Source organism: Sarcophilus harrisii, chromosome 2 (genome assembly GCF_902635505.1).
Source record: "Sarcophilus harrisii chromosome 2, mSarHar1.11, whole genome shotgun sequence".
NCBI classification, from domain to species: Eukaryota; Metazoa; Chordata; class Mammalia; order Dasyuromorphia; family Dasyuridae; genus Sarcophilus; species Sarcophilus harrisii.
The window spans coordinates 395504076-395524145 of NC_045427.1; the positions used below are offsets into that span (position 1 = coordinate 395504076).

The window sequence follows — 20070 nt, forward strand, 5'->3', positions numbered from 1 at the left end:
TAGGATTTGTTTTTAAAACATAAAAGAACTATCTCTGTCAAAGATTGAAATTGTATAAACATAAATTCAATAATATTTGGGGGGAATAAAGGGTTTTTTTTGAATTTTGGATTAAGATGTTAGGATTTTTAGGATTTGGAAAAAAAAACTTTGAGATCTCCAAATGAAAGGTTCCTCCTACAGTATGTTTGACAGATGGTTATCCAGTTCCTGTTTGAACACTTCCATAGGCTTCTTGGCCTAATTCCAGATTGTCTGAGTAAGTTTTGTTAGATGAGGTCTACTTTTAGTTAATATAATCTATCATGTAATTATCTTACATTATCAATTCTCCATGAGTATTTTTATTTATTATTTCAAATGTTCTAAATGAAAATTTAATTTTAGAAAAAAATGATAATCATTGTCTTTAAAAGTATCCCTAAAACATATATTCTTCATTTATTCAATTTTAAATATAGTTATATATTATATTGAAGAGCACATCTTTTAATTGAATATTCATTTGACAATTAATAACAGAAAAAAAATGTTAGAACTAGGACACTGTATTTAACCTGACTGAATCTCCAAATCCTGGTATGTGCAATTTTAAAAAGCAAGGGATGTGGCATTTGTTAAACACTTGTTATGTGCCAGGGTTTGTATTAAGCACATTACAAATATTTTATGTGCTCTTAAAACAACCCTGCAAGGTAGGCTTTGTTATTATGCCCATTTTTAAAAAAAACAATTGAAGGAACCAAGGTAGGATGACTTAAATTGACTTTTCAAAGCTATTAAATGATTGAGGCTATATTTGAATTCAGGTGTTTTGATTTTAGGTCCAATGTTCTATCTACTGTGCCAATTAGTTGCCTCTAAAGAAAAGAGAGGAAACACAGAGTATCCCCACCAAGACTGAGTGTGTGTGTGTGTGTGTGTGTGTGTGTAATATTGAGTAAATATAAGACTTTCTTATTTAAGATGTAATTCCCCCTCCTATAGTTTATTAAACAATGTGATACTAGTTTTTAGTGACAAAACCATTTTCAATAAAGAAACTGAGATTTTCAGATAATTGCCAAATATTTAGCAATATTCTATCTATCTTGTTCTATGGCTAGCATGACAAAACATTAGAAAGAATTTGAATTTGAATTTCATCATGAGAAAATGAAACTGGAGGTAGGTGAGATTCAAATAATTTGTTAAAATATATGAATAGTTTATCTTGTAGAACATGGCAGAAATTTTGGAAACAATGCTGAATTCTTCTTAAACAGACAAATTTAAACAAACCATACAAGTGACAAAGAAATACACAGCTACTTATTTTAGTGTGGATAAAAGAAAATCAAATAAGATTTCATTGCTTCAAATTATTCAGATCATGATGCTTCCATTCCCACTCTTCCTTTGTGCACTATCATAATACATTCATTTCCTCTACAGAATTTCACTCCAATGTACTATGGATTGAACTTTTTCTGTTATCTTTTGGCATTTCATACATACCAGTGGAATACAAAAATTTTATAGTAGTTAAACTCTTGCCACGTGACAAATACATAAACTCTTTCATGCATTTTTTTTTATATCTTTGACACTGTTTCTCCTTTAGAATTATGCATATGTAATGTGGTAAGCATGTTTTGGACCCCATGGCATAAAAATTTCAGTTCTTTAGAGATTGTAGTGATTTTGAAATAAACAAGTCACAATATACTGTTAAAATACTAACAAGAGTCATTATTACTTTGAAAGCTAGAATTAGTATTTAGTCTTTCTTAAGCATGAAACCAGAGTAAAGTCTGGGCAATTTGAACTTGCATTCCTTAAATATTAAGTCAAATCACTGCTTTGCAAGAGTGATTTATGAGTTATTAAGAGTGACTTAGTCTATGTTATTTTTGTAAAAAAAATACTAAAAAGAATGTTTTTCCTCTTTTCTCTAGCCAAAGAAAGTAAAGGATCCTCTGATTAAGAAAAACAATACTTATGCTGCCACAGCAACAAGCTATACTCCTAACATCGCTCGGGGGGATCCTGGGTTAGCCACCATTGCCAAAAGTGCAACAATAGAACCCAAAGAAGTCAAACCTGAAGCAAAACCACCAGAACCCAAGAAAACTTTTAATAGTGTAAGCAAAATTGACCGACTGTCAAGAATAGCTTTCCCATTGCTTTTTGGAATCTTTAATTTAGTCTATTGGGCTACATATTTAAACAGAGAGCCTCAGCTTAAAGCCCCCAACCCACATCAATAGTCACTTTAAATTGTATAGTCTTGTTCAATCTTTCCACACTGGGAATTGCCTTCCGTTCTCAACACAGTAATTCCCATTTACTTCATTGCCTCTGTCTTAAAGAAACTGAAGGTTTCCTTATTTTAAAAATAAATCATAACAGAACAAGAAACCCTGTATGTTAAATCCAAAGCAGTATGGTTAACACACCTGGGAAACTGGATTTTGAGTGAGGAAGTGAAAAAATCCCAACAAGATAGTGGTAAAAGAGAAAAAAGGAGAGAGAAAGAGAGAGAGAAAGAGCACAAAGAGCACAAATGGAGGGAAAATGAAAGGAGTAAAGAAAATTACTCAACAAACTCACCAAATTATAGGTAAATATTATATTACCAAATTCCCTAATAGAAATGCTACATGTCAAAATATTTTTATGCAAAAGATTTAAAAAAAGTTTTTAAAAGTAAAAAAAAAATCTTACTTCCTTATTGCATATACTATATAATGCATTTACTCTTCTGTTCATTGAAATGATGAAAGGATTTGATTTTTGAGTTTTCCAAGTTCTGAGTAATATTACTTATGCTAATTCTATTTTAACATCCCCCAAGCTTATTGTTATAGAGGTAAATACTATTTTAAAATATATGAAAATTTCATATTCTAAGGTGCATTGATGAATGCTTCAAACTGTATTTTTTTGTCATTGTTGTTTTTAGCAAGCAGTCTACATGAGTCATCGTCTGAATAGCAAACTCAATAGAGTAAAAAAAAAAGTCTTCCCTTTTAAAAAGATTAATCCCAATAGAACCCAGGTCCTAAAAGAGGTTGCTTCTTGTCTTGAAAACATTTTAAGAGGGGGCGAAAAAATGTATTTTGCAAGCTCTAGATATGTTGAATGTATTATTTTCTATAACAGTACATTAAAAGCTTTAGATTGAAATTTATGACTAGCAGACAAAAACAAAATAGAGTATTTAATATTTGTAAATAAGTGGCATGAAATTGTACATTTTTTTTTACTTTTTTAAAGTTATGTTCTTAAAATATTGTGCAGGCCTCACCTCTGTTAGATCTTAATATATTGTTATATTCTGTGGAAACATATTTAAAGCCTGCATATAAAAGATTAGGAATCAATAAAAGCATAAAAGACAAAGATATTGGATGGAATTATACAGATGGAGAGAAAGCTGGCAATTTCAAAAATACTTGATGCAGAGTAGTGAGTAAATTGCTCTCTGATCCAGTTATAGAGAAATATTCAAATTTAGGCTACTGTGTGGTAGAGAAAATACTTTTTTTTTTAAAAAGTTCCAGCTAGAAAATCATCTGTATATCACTGCTATATTTGCTGATACATAACTGTTATAATAAGCAATGTAATATATGTAGCATTCAATACAAAAAAATCATACACAAAGAATGTACAGAAAATAGATTTTATTGAATAAACTTATTACATTTCATTTTTACTGTAGCAATATCTTTGTAGGAATACTACGTAAGGGCTTAAAATATACAATGTTCATTTTGCAGGTATACTATTTGTTATTCCCTAGAAAATAATTCTAGTCAGTTTCATTACTGTTGACAAGTTTAGAAATAAACATTTAAGTGGCAGGTATTTTTGAAGTGCTATGTTTGACTGAAAAGAGTTTTGAACATATTTAATTTAGTAATACAGAATTCATGAGACATGTTCTGAATACATTTAAAAAACCACCACATGAAACTTTAGCAGAAATTTTCAGTGACACAGTTGAGTTCCAGTCATAAATGTGGGGCAACATTTGATTAAGTTTTTTCTCTGAAAGCTTCTATTTAATAAAAAGAAAAAAAAATACTAGTATGTGTGTATGTGTATATAGATGTATATCTATACCTATATATGACATATAGGTATATATCTACACATATTACACATACATAAACACATATATATTCACATAAAGGGAATGTTCAACTTACATAAGATTTAGTGCTACTTAAATTTGAGGCACTAATGTGAAGTTGACCCAAGGATGTCTCATGTTCTGCTATCATGTGTAGATATATGTACTAAAAACACAATAAAATATGGCTCGTTAACTTCTCTGTATTTGTTTATCTTGTTTTGTTTTGTTTGGGGTTTTTTGGGTGTTCAACTACTGTGTTAATTTAGAGAGTTTTATGCTCCAAGTTACAGCTAATTATTTTTGGTCTGCATTTTGCACAATAGATATGGATATTAATTAAGTTGTCTGCTTTTTGCTATGCAACGATGGCATTATATGACATCTTTGTTAGTATATGTGGGTAGTATTTTATTGTATGAATTGATTGCACAGTTTATTGAAGACCAGATATTTTATGTAGCTTTTCTACAGTGCTTTGCTAAACCATGTAATTCTAGTAAGTCTTCCTTGAATATAATGGTACACTCTTATAGAGGACAGTTCCTGTTTACTCCTGGGATAATTTTAATGATGACATTGAATGTTTATTGCACCTCAGTGCAGTGATGTGGCAATAAAACCTAAAACTAATAGAGGTTGTTTATGGCAGACGCATGCATTGCTTTACAGAGTTTAGCAAAAGCTCTTTATGTCAGGCTGTAATTCTATTAAAATAATAAAGCTAAAATTATTCAGTAACAAAATGAAATTGTTTACTTTGTTTTCTTTTGTTCTTACTTTCTCCTCTAATGTTAACAAGATACTCTCATTTTCTTTTGTGTTTGGGGGATCCAAAGACAAAAATACTTATCCTCAGGAAGCATACATTCTATTGATTGCTTCCACCTCTTAGCAATTACTAAAATTATTTAAGTACATAAGTCTATAGGATCATAGGACTAAATGTAGAAAGGATGTCTGAAGTTATGTAATCCAAATCCCTTATCCTGGGGATAAGGAATTAAGCAGAATCTAAGAAATTTTCTCAATTAGAACCAAAGTCCTCTACTATAAATGCAGATTGCTTTCTATTGTATTAATGAAAGAAAAAAAGTATAATGAGTTAAAATATTATTTTCTTTTTATAATATTGGTTAAAGTTTTTTTTATTAAATTATAAAAACATTTGAGGGTCTTAGAAATTTTGAATCTGCCTCCAGTCCAAATATTACCTGATCCCTTTTAAAAAATAGTGTTCAACTGATGAGTTTAACCATCATAAGCATTATTCATCTAAAAAATTCTTTTTATATATAAGAAAATTCAACCCAAAATCATTCTAAATATATATTTCTTCTCTCCTCTTCTGTCTCCTCCTCTCCTTTCTTCTCTCCTCTCCTCCCTCAGTCTCCCACCCCACATTCTCATTTGGTACTCATAGCTACCTTGTGAAATAAGGTATTACCCAATATCATCATACTCATTATAAATATGAGAAAATCTAAACCCTGAGAATTAAATAGCCTTTCCATATTTACCACACACTTTAAAACTAGGATTTGAACCTAAGTCATTCTAACTCTAGATGTAATTCTACTCTGCCTCTAAGTAAACAAGTATAATAAAGAGAGTATTTTTTTTTTGGTTTGTCAAAGTAACTTTTGCATGGATTCAAGCATTAATCATTAAGAATAAAACAGAAGAAAGTAAAATGGAATATAAATTAATATAATAGTATAAAATATAATGAAAAATAATATAATTTAGCATAGTAAATGTCATTAATATAATATAGTATCATAGTATAAAACATTAAACTATATTATATCATAATTATCATAACATAGTATAACTTAATGTAGTATAGTTTAAAATAATCAAATATACAAAATATAACATAGCATGGAATAGTATAATATGACATATTATGTGATATGAGATGACATAGAATGGCATGGTTTAGTGTATTGCAAATTAATATAATATGAGATAGAACAACTCTCAATGAAATGCACAATATCATAAAATATTTTTAGAATAGATAGGGTAAGCAGAGTAGGGTAAAACTGAGTAGAGTACAGTAGGGTATTGGAGTGTATTATAATATTATTTATCATAATATAAATTAACATGACAATACCTTGGATTCACATGATATGATAACATAACATGACATTATAAAATATGAAATGGTGGTATTAGATTGAGTCTTATCAGTTTTTTATTTTTGAGAGCATCTTGCTTATTTTTTATATCACACAATATTCCATCAAATTAAACACAACTTGTTCAGGCATTCTTCAATTGATGGACCTCCCTTCAATTTTCAGTTCTTTGACACTACTAAAAGAACTGTTATAAATATTTTATACATATAAGTCCTTTCATAAATAGATAGATATCTAGATAGTTAAATAAATTGATTGATCTTTGGGATACAGACTTAGTACTGATATTGATTAGTCAAGGCATATGCATGGTTTTATAGCTTTTTAAACAAAGTTCCAAATTTCTCTCCAGAATAGTTGAATTAGTATATAACTTCACCAAAGGTAGATTAGTGTTTTCTTTTCCCACATTCCCTCCAACATTGTTCATTTTTCTTTTTTGTAACATTAGCCAATCTCAGAGATATAAGGATTGTTTTCATTTGTATATCTTACCTCAATAGTGATTTAGAGCATTTGTATGAATGAAGAAAGTTTTGATTAATTTGTCTGAAAACTGCCTGTTTCTATCTTTATAAAATTTATTTATTTATTTTTAATGTGCATTGCTTTATGAAGCATGTTGGGAGAGAGAAATCAGAACAAAAGGGAAAAATCATGGGAGAGAAAAAAAAAAAACAGAAAAAAGAAGAGACCATAGCATGTGTTGATTTACATTCAATCTCCATAATTCCTTTTCTTTGGAGGCAGATGGCATTTTCTATCCAAAGTCTATTGGGATTGCCTTGGAACACTAAACCTCTGAAAAGAATCAACTCTTTCAAAGTTGATCATTGCACATTCTTGCTTTTATTGTGTACAATATAATCCTAGTTCTACTTATTTTGCTCAGCATCTATTCACATAAGTCTTTCCAGATCTGGCTACTATATCTTTTATTAATTATCATTTATTTTTCTATATGTTTGAGAAATTAAGGCTATCAGAGAAACCCACTCTAATATTTTTCCACAACACTGATTATCAATGTAGTTCCATCCATTCTATTTGCCTATTTATCCTATAACCTCTCTCCTCTTACCCCATCCATTCTCAAAATTGTTTTGGTACTTTTACCTGCCCCAAATTGCCCTTCTTTCTATCAGCACCTTGGTTTTCCATATATTTCCCTTCCTGCTTTCATGTACAGAAGATAGATATCTACACCCATATGTGTATATATGTATGCTTTTCTGAGCCAATTCTGATGAGAATAAGATTCAAGTACTCCTTGCCCTGCTTCCCCAATTTCCCCCTCCACTGTAAAATCTCTTTCAGGTCTCATTTATGTCAGATAATTTATCTCATTCCACTTCTTCCTTTTCCCAGTGCATTTTTCTTTTTCATCCCTTAATTTTATTTTTTAATGATGATTACATCACATTCAACTCATCTCTTCTTTCTGACTATTAATACTCTTAACTGCCTTAATGACAGCTATTTTAGAAATTATAAACATAATTTCTCCTTGTAGGAAGCTAAATAGTTTAATGTTATCAAATCCCTTATGATTTTTCTTTCTTATTTACCTTTTTGTGCTCTTTTGCATTTTGTGTTTTAAAGTCAAATTTTCTATCAGCCCTGGTCTTTCCATCAAGAATGCTTGAAAGTCCCCTATTTCACTAAATATCTATTGTCATCTTGAAAAATGATACCCAGTTTTTCTGAGTAAATTATTCTTTATGGTAATCCTACCTATTTTTCCTTCTGAAATATCATTTTGACCCCTCACATATTTTAATATAGAAACTGTTAAATCTTGTGCTATCCTGAATGTGGCTCCATGGTAATTATTATTTTTTTTTTCTTTTTTTTGCTTATTGGATTTATTTCCTCCTTGATCTGGGAAGTCTGATGTTGGAATCTTTATAAACTGTTAAGCCATTGGAGTTGATTTGATCTTAGAAAGAGATATTTTGGGCCAGAACTTGAAACAAGGTACTAAGTGGAACTGATAGAAACAATGCTTGTGTTCACACCTTTAGAGAGCTCATAAGTATCTAAGTCCTCAATTGAGTTCACACATTTGGGAGAGTTCAGGGTTTAGAAAGAAACACTGAATTCATACCTCCCTTAGGGCCAGAGAGCACTCTAGGAGATAACCCAGAATACCTCTCCCTCCAGAAGGCGGAGTAAACCTTTGGGAGATCACATATATAGAGGGAGCTCTAGGATTTTTGGGTAGTTACTTGAGTTAGTTTTCTTGAGAGAGTTTTACTTGGAGTCAGAGAGGAGCACTCTGCAAGAAAGCCTACAAGCCCTATCTTCGAGACAAGAGATTGCATTGCATCTTTCAACTTGGTGCTGGCTGGAGGCTAAAGAAAGCAGAAGCAGAAGCCAAGGACAAAGCTGCAAGATCTCTTGGAACCAAGCAGAGAGAGAGGCCTCTGAGCTAACTGGGCTATATTGAAGGACACAATAAAAGTTAAGATCTTTTATCAGCTGGCTGCAATTTTGGAGTAATTATTTATTTCAACTGAGACTAAGGCTGCCTCCAGAAAACCTTCACAGTCTGGAATTTGACCATACCATTCCCTGGACTTTTTATTTTGTGATCTGTTTCAGGAGCTGATCAATGCATTCTTTAATTTTCCCCTATATTTCTAGAATAACAGAACACTTTTGCTTGATAAGTTCTTGAAAGATGATTTCTAAGTGTTTTGTTTTTCCGTTTTTGATCATGGCTTTCAGGGAGTATAATAATTTATGATTATCACTCCTGGATCTACTTTATAGGTCAGTTGTTTTTCAACAGGATATTTCACATAGTCTTCTTCTTCTTTTTTTTTTTTTGACTTAGTTTGGTTGTTTCTAGATTCCTCATAAAGCCATTAGTCCATTTACTCAATTCTATTTTTAAAGATATTTTGTAGTTCCTTTTTCATTTGGCCAATTTTACTTTTTAACTGCTCATTTTCTTGTGTGAATTTTTGTGCCTTTTTCCATTTGACAATTCTTGTTTTCAAGGCATTCTCATCAGCTTTTTGTTTAACTTTTGCTATTTGATCTAGTTTGTTTTATAAGGTGTTGTGGTTTTCTTCAGTATTTCTTGTGCATCCTTTATCAAATTATTGATTCTTTTTTCATGATTTTCCTTGTACATTCTCATCTCTTACCAAGTGTTTGCACTACTTCTCTTAGTTGATTTTCAAAATTCTTTTCCAGTTTCTTCTACGACCTATGATTAATACATATTTTTGTATTATAGGAATTTTTACTTTATTTTTTCTGAATGTGTATTTTGATTTTCCTTATCTGCTTACTAATTTTCTATAGTCAGAATATTCACTCTGTGAAATAGGTGTTATTTATATCCTAGTTTGATGGATAAGTAAATAAGACTGAAAAACCTTCATTGGCTTGCTTCAGGTCTTACAACTAAAATTCCCTTTTTCTCCTCCAAAAAAAAAGAAAATTGCTTGCTAATAATTATATGTAAATCAAAGGCCAAAAATAAAAGTCACAAGAAATCTAAGCAATTATAAATTGCAAGCATATAATAAATGGGGAGAGGGCTAAAAAGAGGAAGAAACATGTCTATCACTAGATTCACTAAGTCAGCTGGGAAATGACTATGTATGAAGGACAGACAAGAAAACTGCTCAAATTGTATATCTACAAATTCTATAAAGGTCAAATAAATGGTAACAGGATTCACCAATACTCCCATAATGGGACTCAACATAATAAATCCAAATAAGTTATACAGAGTTCAAGAGAGAGGAAGTGAATTTGATAAATGGGGATTTAAGGAAGAAATATGCAATTTCACTTGAAAGAAGAACCTTGGTCTCACCTAAAGTTTAGCAAGGTCCTATGAGGCAGTTAATATGAACCAAGCATCAGAGACTATTATTTTAGATAAAGAATAGATTGAGAGGGGTAGCTAGGTGGCAGAGTGGATATAGCACCAGCCCTAAAGGCAGGAGGATCTGAGTTAAAATCTGGTCTCAAACACTTAACACTGCCTAGCTATATGACCCTAGGGGAGTCACTTAACCCCAACTGCCTCAGCAAAAACAAAAACAAACAATCAACAGAAAAAAAAAAAAAGAATAGATTGAGAGCAGAGGTTTCCAACTCATAAATATTAAAGTACTTTATATATACCATTACATAACAAAAGGCAAAGAATAAAAGAAAGTCATTATTCAACAAGTTAGTTGTGAAAGAATGACATGAGAATAAAACTGGCTCTTATCCAGGAAGAAAAAACTACCAAATCAAATGATTTTCCAAAAGGTTTCTATAAGCAGGTTTCTATTGTCTAAGCAATAAGAAGTGATTTGACTAACGAGACAGAAGGAACAAATGAATGAATGAATAACTAAATCAATCAATCAGTATACCGACTGACCAATGAATGAATGGAGAAGGGGAAGAGAAAAGCTCTCATTGTCTAGAATTATTTAAAATGAAGTGATATCAATACCATGTCAAAATGGTTTTTTTTTAATGTCAGTATTCATAGAGACTGGATCAAGAATTGGATCTGTTCTTTTATTTACTACTTTCATAGTAAATATATGATTTTTTCTCAACTTATTATGATGTTTGCTTCCTATAGATGTTTTCCATTAACAGAGGAATAACATGCTTCCTGAAGATTAAGCAGGAAGACTTCAAGTAGAGGCAAATTCACAGAGGATGCTGGAGTCTAATTTTAGTTTCTTAAGGGTAACATTAGTTGCAATAAATTCAAATATCTTTACATTAAAAAAAATAGAAGAAAACAGTGGATCTCCTTTATTAGTGATGTTAATCCTTTATATACCTATTTATTTTCATTGTTGCCAAAGTTTATTACAAAAAGAATTTAAAAATATGCCTGGAACAAAGCAGAAATAACAGATTGCATTATGCTATATGAGAGCCATGAGGCTGTATGTGTTGGCATTAGGCAACAGTCTTGCACAAATTGCTAAGTACACCAGCTTTTAATCAAGAGCTCTAGGTGACTCAGGTGACACTATATTTAGTCACCTTGCTATAATTCAAGAAAAAAAAAAGAATACTTCCTTTCCACATAAGTTAGTTATGTGCCCTTAAAGGCAAGTGAAATAGGCCTCCTCGGGGGCTCTACTGTACTCTTATCAAGTAGGAAAAATAAGCAGAAAACAAAATTAAATCTTCATCTATATCCTAAAGTAGGGAAATATAGGAATATCTATCTTTGAAGGGGAAGAGTACCAAGGACTTTGAGAAGTTGCTGTATTTCAGTTTGTTTGTTTGTTTTTTGCCTTATTTTTTATTTGAAAAAGCAGAATAAGAAAAAAGGAAAACAGAAAAGAAAACAAAGAAAAACAAAAGAGAACATTGTCATGTACTCAGTAGAACATCAGGTAGAATTCAAAATATACAACACATTACCAGATCATGAAAGTGTGTATGTATGTGTATACACATGTATATATATATATATATATATATATATATATATATATATATACAAATACATACATACATACTTTCACACTTTCATGATGTGTGTATTTCATGATATATATATATATATATATATATACATATATATAATATAGTAGTAGAAGAAATTATATTCATGAATGACTGTAATAGGCTGAAGTTCGAGTTGATGCACTAAGGCCCCAAGAACATGAGGCTAAATAGCAATTGGACGATACTCTATTATATTAACATATGCTTGGAGAAAGAATGGCCCTGCTCACTCTCTGTGCAAGTTTTTATATGTTGTGTAGGAAATGATGTAGAGACAATTTTGGTGGGTGGAGAGACTGAGGCAGAGAGACTGCTGGTCAGGTTCGTGTCACGAAGGCTTTCACTTCCTATCATCATTCCCCTTCACCTCAGCAAAGAATAAAGATCAAGAATTTTCCTTTAACCTTAATTCCTGACTCCGGCTGATTTTAAAATATGCGGTCATCACTAATGACCATTTTTTCTTTACTTCCTTGTAAATAATTCTTTGGTTTTCTGCTCCTGCAACTTATTAACTTTGTTCTGTTTTCTCTTTTTAATCCCCCTCCCCCCCTACTCCCAAGTAAACTACATTAAGCTACATAAAAAATGTAGCTCATGCACACTCAGGCACATCCCACATGCATACATGTCTTTCCTATCTTTGCTGCCTCTTTAATTTACGTCTGCTCCATAATTTGCCTTGCTATTACTTAATCTTCCCCCACCCAAGGATCTCTCTTGTTTTCTTCCCTCTTTGCTTCCCTCATCTCTCCCCTTTTATTTCTTTACAGATTTTGAAGGGTGCTATACTCTTCATGGCATATATATAGTGTTGCCTATTGAACCCATTGGAAATGTGAGTAGATTTTCAGAACTATGAGCCCTCTTCCCTGCCTAATGCCTCTCTATCTATGCTTCCTCTGTACCTTATTTGAATAACATAATTGCTATTTTTACCTTAATTCTAACAATCTTTCTTTGAGCAACCCTATTGTTGATATGAATCTTATATACATACATGTATATGTGTGTATATGTAATATATATATATATGCATATATATAATATTATTCTTATTACTCTTTGAAGCAGAAGATTTATTTTCATTAAAGATTTTTTTTCATTAAAGTGTCCTCTTTTGAAGATGAACCCTGGTCTTCCTTGTTCCCTTAATATGTTTCAATGGTGAGGTTTTTTTCCTCATTGCCAATTCATTTTTTAAAAATAAGAGGTGTTTGTATAAGCACTTCAAATCATTGGGAGGGGGGGAACCTCAAACTTCCCTTCAGCTCTCCACTCTGACCAGAAACCCAAACCAAGAGTACTACCCTCCTGCAAGTGCCCATATCCACCAATGTCCCTGCCTGCCCCTTCTGTACTCACCACATGCTGGTTCCTTCTCACTAAGGTCATGTCTCAGCAGCAGAGTGGACCCAGCATTCTCAATCAGCCAAGGTTCACTCAGTATCAAGGCCTCAAACTACAACTCCACAGATAGGGAGTTGAAAGTCTCTATGATTCCTGCTGAAGCTCCAGCTATACCCTGCTAGCCCAACTGTACCCCACTAGATGTTTCTGCTGAGCTAGTCCAGAGGTCTTTACACTTCAGACAGGTTAATCCCCAGTCTGGAGCTTTTCTTCAAATCTTCTCAGGGTGTCAGGAGGACACCAGTTCTGCCCCAAGTCTTCTTGATTTTTCAACCTTCTCAATTAAACTTAAGGCTCAAATCTGTTCTATTTGTGGGGGAAATTGGGAGAACTTGAAATTTATCAACCTACTCCACAATCTTTCAGAATCTTTCCCTTGCTGCATTTTTAAAATGTGGAAATACAAAGGCAAAAATAAAAACCTCAACTATCCATAAAACCACAACAAATTACTGCATTGTGTTTGTTCAGTCATTCCATTCACTTAGTCAATCAATCAAAAAGCAATTATTAAGCATCCCTCAAATACCAGATATTGTGCTAGATACTTGAAATACTCAGAAATCATTTACATGGGTCAGTTCCACATATTGAGGACTGTCTTTAGCTCTCTTAAAAGTGTGTGAGCACCCTATGGCAAAACTTGTCTATCAATTATCTCTTCCTTTTTCCACTTAATCAATCTACCACTTTTAAATCTTTGTAAATCTCTTTGATAATATTCCATTTCCCTTTTGGAGACTTTTTTTTTTTCTTATCAGAATTTTGGGCAATTCTTTATTGATAACAATCTGCTGTCTATTCATGGCCTCTATGCAATTCTCAGTTATCTTTTTGATAATCTGCAGCTTGAGTTCTTCAGAAATAATGGAACACTATAATTCAAAGCAGATGAAATAACAACAAAAAAACCCCCAGAAAATACTGGGCTGTTTTTGTTTGGGGGGGTTGGTTGTGGGGAGGAAAGAAGCACTGAATGAAAAACAGAGTAAAATTGTAAGTGTAATCCATTCCAACTATTCTTCTCATCCTTAGTCCAGTTCTCTATATATTTTCTAAACCTATTTATTTATCCAGCAATCCTTTTCACACATATATTATTGTATTTGCATACAATAATTATCTATGTTTATAAACTGAATATGTACACATATATAGCAACATATATATATGTGTGTGTGTGTGTATATATAGATATATAGATATACATTGAATAATTGGTTCTATAGACTGTCTTTCTAACTGCATATCATAGTTTGGACAAAGGATTTTTTTAGGATTAATTACTTAATTAAACTTCTTATAAATAATTATCTAATGAGTAAAATAAATCTTAGTTCTATGAAATTATAGAACCAAAAATCATGAGATTGGAAGGGACTTTAGAGGTTACCTAATATGAAATCATTATTGTTGCATTGAGGTGCAAAGAATGGTAAGAAACGTGTCAGTTGGAGTTGTTAGATATTGCAGTTAAAGAAACAGAATACTCTGGGTATTGAAAATGGAGTGTTTTTGTTTTTGCACAACCAAAACAAATTTTTGGCTATCCAAGCATTTGAAAAAAATACATAATCATATTAATTTTTTAAATAAATAAAGTATTCACGAAGGTTTCAAGAGAAGAATGGAACACAAATGAAATGCCATATTCACATAATATACACTTAATGGACAAGTAATTGATTTCCTGAATGATATGTAAATTATCACATCATATGTTAGCAGGGCACTGACTCTTAAAGAATAGTAAATGGAGGTTTATTTGCTGATATAATTATAAAAGTAGAACTGTACCAATAATTGGAAAAAAGGTTTAAAAAATGGTGGAGTATAGAAGAGATATTGATGTATAATAATAAAGTATTAATATGAGGAATTCATAAAAGCATAGGGATATATATAATATACATATATTATATATATATATATATATATATATAAATTAATTCAGAGTGAAATTAGCTGAAACAAAAAGACAGTCTGTACACTGACTACATAGTGTAAATAAAGAAATCACTAAAAAGAAGACAAACTCTGAGTAAATGAAAAGCTAACAGTTGTTCTGGGAAAAGTCGATTTTTTGAATCTCCCTCATAACAGCTAAGGCAAGATGTTACCTGCTTTGTCAGATATGACCATTATGAATATTGGGGAAATGGTTATCTTGGGATTGTTTTCCTTTATTATATAGAAGGGTTTCTCTAAATGACTGTGATCTAAGGACAACACTATGGGACATGTTTGTGTGTGTACACATATAAATGTGTGCATTTGTTTATATTTAGTGTTTAGTCAGCAATTAGTATGCACTGACTAAATATTAATTTACTGAATAAATCTCTTTGTGTGTTTTTTTCTTTCTAGAGGCTGTATACATACTTGTGTGTTTTATATACCAATATATGATTTTCATTAAGAATAATCAGTTTGGAGGCAGCTAGGTGGGGCATTGGATAGAGTACCAGCCCTTCATCAGGAGGACCTGAGTTCAAATCTGGTCTCAGATACTTAACACTTCCTAGCTGTGTTACCTGGGCAAGTCAATTAATGCCAATTGTCTCAGCAAGAAAGAAAGAAAGAAAGAAAAAGAAAGAAAGAAAGAAAGAAAGAAAGAAAGAAAGAAAGAAAGAAAGAGAGAGAGAAAAAAAGAAGAATCAGTAGGAACTACAGAATTGGAAGCATTACTTAGGTTTCTTAGGACATTAGGATCATTTCATATGGCCAGTCTTTTGGGGGGCTTCTGCAAAGGTGAAAAAAAAAATCAATAGCAAAAATAGATCCCAACACACATAGTTCTCATTCAAAGTACAATAATGTAGGGGAAAATTAGAAGACTAGATAGGTGAACACCAGTACATAACTAGTACATGGTGTAGGCATTAAATTCATGGGTTGTTGGTTTGTTTTTGTTTTTGTTTTTGACAATTTCTTATAAAGCCAGATTTTGAGATACTCCTGTCCTCATCTCCCTATTATATATATATATTATTTAATAGCCTTTTATTTACAGGATATATACATGGGTAACTTTACAGCATTAACAATTGCCAAACCCCTTGTTCCAATTTTTCACCTCTTACCCCCCCACCCCCTGCCCTAGATGGCAGGATGACTAATAGATGTTAAATATATTAAAATATAAATTAGATACACAATAAGTATACCTGACCAAAACGTTAATTTGCTGTAGAAAAAGAATCAGACTCTGAAATATTGTACAATTAGCTTGTGAAGGAAATCAAATATGCAGGTGTCCATAAATATAGGGATTGGGAATTCAATGTAATGGTTTTTAGTCATCTCCCAGAGTTCTTTTTCTGGGCATAGCTAGTTCAGTTCATTACTGCTCCATTAGAAATGATTTGGTTGATCTCGTTGCTGAGGATGGCCGGATCCATCAGAACTGGTCATCATATAGTATTGTTGTTGAAGTATATAATGATCTCCTTGCCTGCTCATTTCACTCAGCATCAGTCATTAAAGTCTCCTCAGGCCTTTCTGAAATTATCCGTTGGTCATTTCTTACAGAACAAATTCCATAATTTTCATAACCACAATTTATTCAACCATTCCAACTGATGGACATCCATTCAGTTTCCAGTTTTTAGCCACTACAAAAGGCTGCCACAAACATTCTGTGCACATACAGGTCCTTTCCCTTTTTATAATCTCTTTGGGATATAATCCCAGTAGTAACACTGCTGGATCAAAGGACAGTTTGATAACTTTTGAGCATAGTTCCAAATTATTCTCCAAAATGGTTGGATTCGTTCACAACTCCACCAACAATGCAAATGTCCCAGTTTTCCCGCATCCCCTCCAACAATCATCATTATTTTTCCTGTCATCTTAGCCAATCTGACAGGGTGTAGTGGTATCTTAGAGTTGTCTTAATTTGCATTTCTCTGATTAATAATGACTTGGAGCATCTTTTCATATGACTAGAAATAGTTTCAATTTCTTCATCTGAGAATTGTCTGTTCATATCCTTTGGACCATTTTTCAATTGGAGAAGGCTTGATTTTTATAAATTAGAGTTAATTTCTATATATTTTGGAAATGAGGCCTTTATCAGAACCTTGTGTAAAAATATTTTTCCCAGTTTATTGCTTCCTTCTAATCTTTTCTGCATTAGTTTTGTTTGTACAAAACTTTTCAGTTTGGATAATTGAAATTTTCTATTTTTGATCAGTAATGAGCTTAGTTCTTCTTTGGTCATAAAGACCTTCCCTTCCACAGGTCTAGAGGTAAACTATCCTATGTTCCTCTAATTTATTAATAATTTCATTTTTGTCCTAGGTCATGAACCCATTTGACCTTATCTTGGTGTACGGCATTAGTATGGATCAATGCCTAGTTTCTGCCATATTGTTTCCAATTTTCCCAGCAATTTTTATCAAACAGTAAGTTCTTATCCCAAAAGTGGGATCTTTGGTTTGTCAAAGACTAGGTTGCTATATTTGTTGACTGTTTTATCCCTTGAACCTAATCTATTCCACTGATCAACTAATCTATTCCTTAGCCAATCAAATAGTTTTGGTAACTGCTGCTCATAAATAAATTTAGATCTGGTACAAGTAAGCCACCATCATTTGATTTTTTTTTTCATTAATTCCTGAAATTCTTGACCTTTTGTTTTTCCATATGAACTTTGTTGTTATTTTCTAGGTCATTAAAATAGGTTTTTGGAGTCTAATTGGTATAGCGCTAAATAAATAGATTAGTTTAGGTAATATTGTCATCTTTATTATATTTGCTCGCCCTATCCAAGAGCATTTAATATTTTCCAATTGGTTGATCAGACTTAATTTGTGTGAAAGTGGTCTGTATTTGCCTATAAAGTTTCTGATTTTCCCTTGAGATAGATTCCAATATTTTATATTATCAGGTTACTTTAAATGGAATTTCTTGTAACTCTGACTTTGGATTTTTTAGTGATATATAAGAATGCTGATGATTTATGTGGTTTATTTTATAACCAGCAACTTTGCTAAAGTTGTGGATTATTTCAATAACTTTTAGCAGAATCTCTGGGGTTCTAAGATACCATCATGTCTTCGAAAGAGGATAATTTGGCTTCCTCATTGCAATTTTATCCTTTAATCTCTTTCTCAGCTCTTATTACTATAGCTAGCGTTTCTAATACAATATTAAATAGTAACAGTGATAGTGGGCAACCTTGTTTCATTCCAGATCTTATTGGAATTGGTTGCAGTTTTTCCATTACATATGATGCTTACTGATGGTTTTAAATAGATGCGCTGATTATTTAAGAAAGTCCATTTATCCTATACCTCAAGTGTTTTTAATAGGAATGGATGTTGGATTTTATCAAATGCTTTTCTGCATCTATTGAGATGATCATATGGTTTTTGTTAATTTCTATTAACATGGCCAATTTATTGATAGTTTTCCTATATTGAACCAGCCCTCATTCCTGGTATAAATCCTACTTGATCATAGTGTATTATCTTGGAGATGATTTTCTGTAGTCTTTTGCTAATATGTTATTTAAGATTTTAGCATCAATATTCATTAGGAATTGGTCTATATTTCTTTCTCTGTTTTCAGCCTACCTGGTTTAGGTATCAGGACCATGTCTGTGTCATAGAAGGAATTTGGTAGGACTCCTTCATTCTATTTTATCAAATAATTAATAGCATTAGGCCAATTGTTCTTTAAATGTTTGAAAATTCACATGTAAATCCATCTGTCCTGGGGATTTTTCTAGGGAGTTGTTTAATTGCCTGTTCTATTTCTTTTCTGAAATGGGATTATTCACAATTCTCTCCTCTGTTAGTCTGGGAAGTCTGTATTTTGGGTAGTCATCCATTTTCACTAAGTTATCAAATTTATTGGACAAAGTTGAGCAAAATAACTCCTTATTATTTCCAATTTCCTCTTCATTGGTGGAAAGTTCTCCTTTCATTTTAAGACTACTAATTTCATTTTCCTCCCTCCTTTTTTCTAATCAAATTTACCAAAGGCTTATGTATTTTATTGTTTCTAGAACCAACTTTAGTTTTATTAATTAGTTCAATAGTTTTTTTTCCTTTCAATATTTTTAATTTCTCCTTTAATTTTAGAATTTCCAATTTAGTATTTGATTGGGGTTTTTAATTTGGTCTTTTTAGTTTTTTTAGTTGGCTCAATTATTAATCTTTTCTTTCTTCTGTTTTATTCAAGTAAGCCCTAAGGATATAAAATTCTCCTTATTACCGCTTTGCTGCATTCCATAAATTTTGGTTGATGTCTCATCATTGTCATTATCTTGAGGAAATTATTAATTGTATCTATAATTTCCTGCTTCACCCAATCATTCTTTAAGATGGATTGTTTAGTTTCCAATTACTTTTGGTCTATTTCCTAACTTTTTGTTGAATGTAGTTTATTGATCATGATCTGAAAAGAAAGCATTTACTTTTTGCTTTCTTGATTTAATTTGAGGTCTTTATGTCCCTAATATATGGTCAATTTTGTATAGGTTCCATGAACTGCTGAGAAGAAAGTATATTCCCTTCTATCTCCATTCAATTTTCTCCAAAGATCCAACATACCTAATTTTCTTAATATTCTATTTACTTTTTAATTTCTTTCTTGTTTGTTTTGTGGTTTGATTTGTCTAATTCTGGAGTGCAAGGTTGAGATCTCCTACTATTACAGTTTTGTTGTCATTTCTTCTTGCAACTCTCTTAACTTCTCCTTTAGGAAGTTGAGTGCCATACCACTTGGTAATATGTTTAATATTGATATTGCTTCGTTGTTATGTGCCTTTAGCAGGATGTAGTTTCCTTCCTTATCTCTTTTAATTAGATCAATTTTTACTTTTGCTTTGATCTGAGATAAGGATGGCTACCCTTTTTTTGACTTCACCTGAAGCATAATAGATTT

General features: G+C 31.8%; 1 protein-coding gene across 3 annotated transcripts in view; it reads left to right on the forward strand.

Moving 5' to 3' along the window:
• The window catches only part of GABRA1 (gamma-aminobutyric acid type A receptor subunit alpha1), a 57483-nt gene extending 52617 nt beyond the window's left edge, over positions 1 to 4866 (forward strand). For all 3 annotated transcript variants that reach the window (XM_031953633.1, XM_031953634.1, XM_031953635.1), the window contains exon 10: positions 1938 to 4866. In XM_031953633.1, the coding sequence (XP_031809493.1) occupies positions 1938 to 2249 (312 nt within the window). In that variant the 3' untranslated portion in view covers positions 2250 to 4866. The remainder of the gene's footprint in view (positions 1 to 1937) is intronic.
• The last annotated feature ends 15204 nt before the right edge of the window (positions 4867 to 20070 follow it).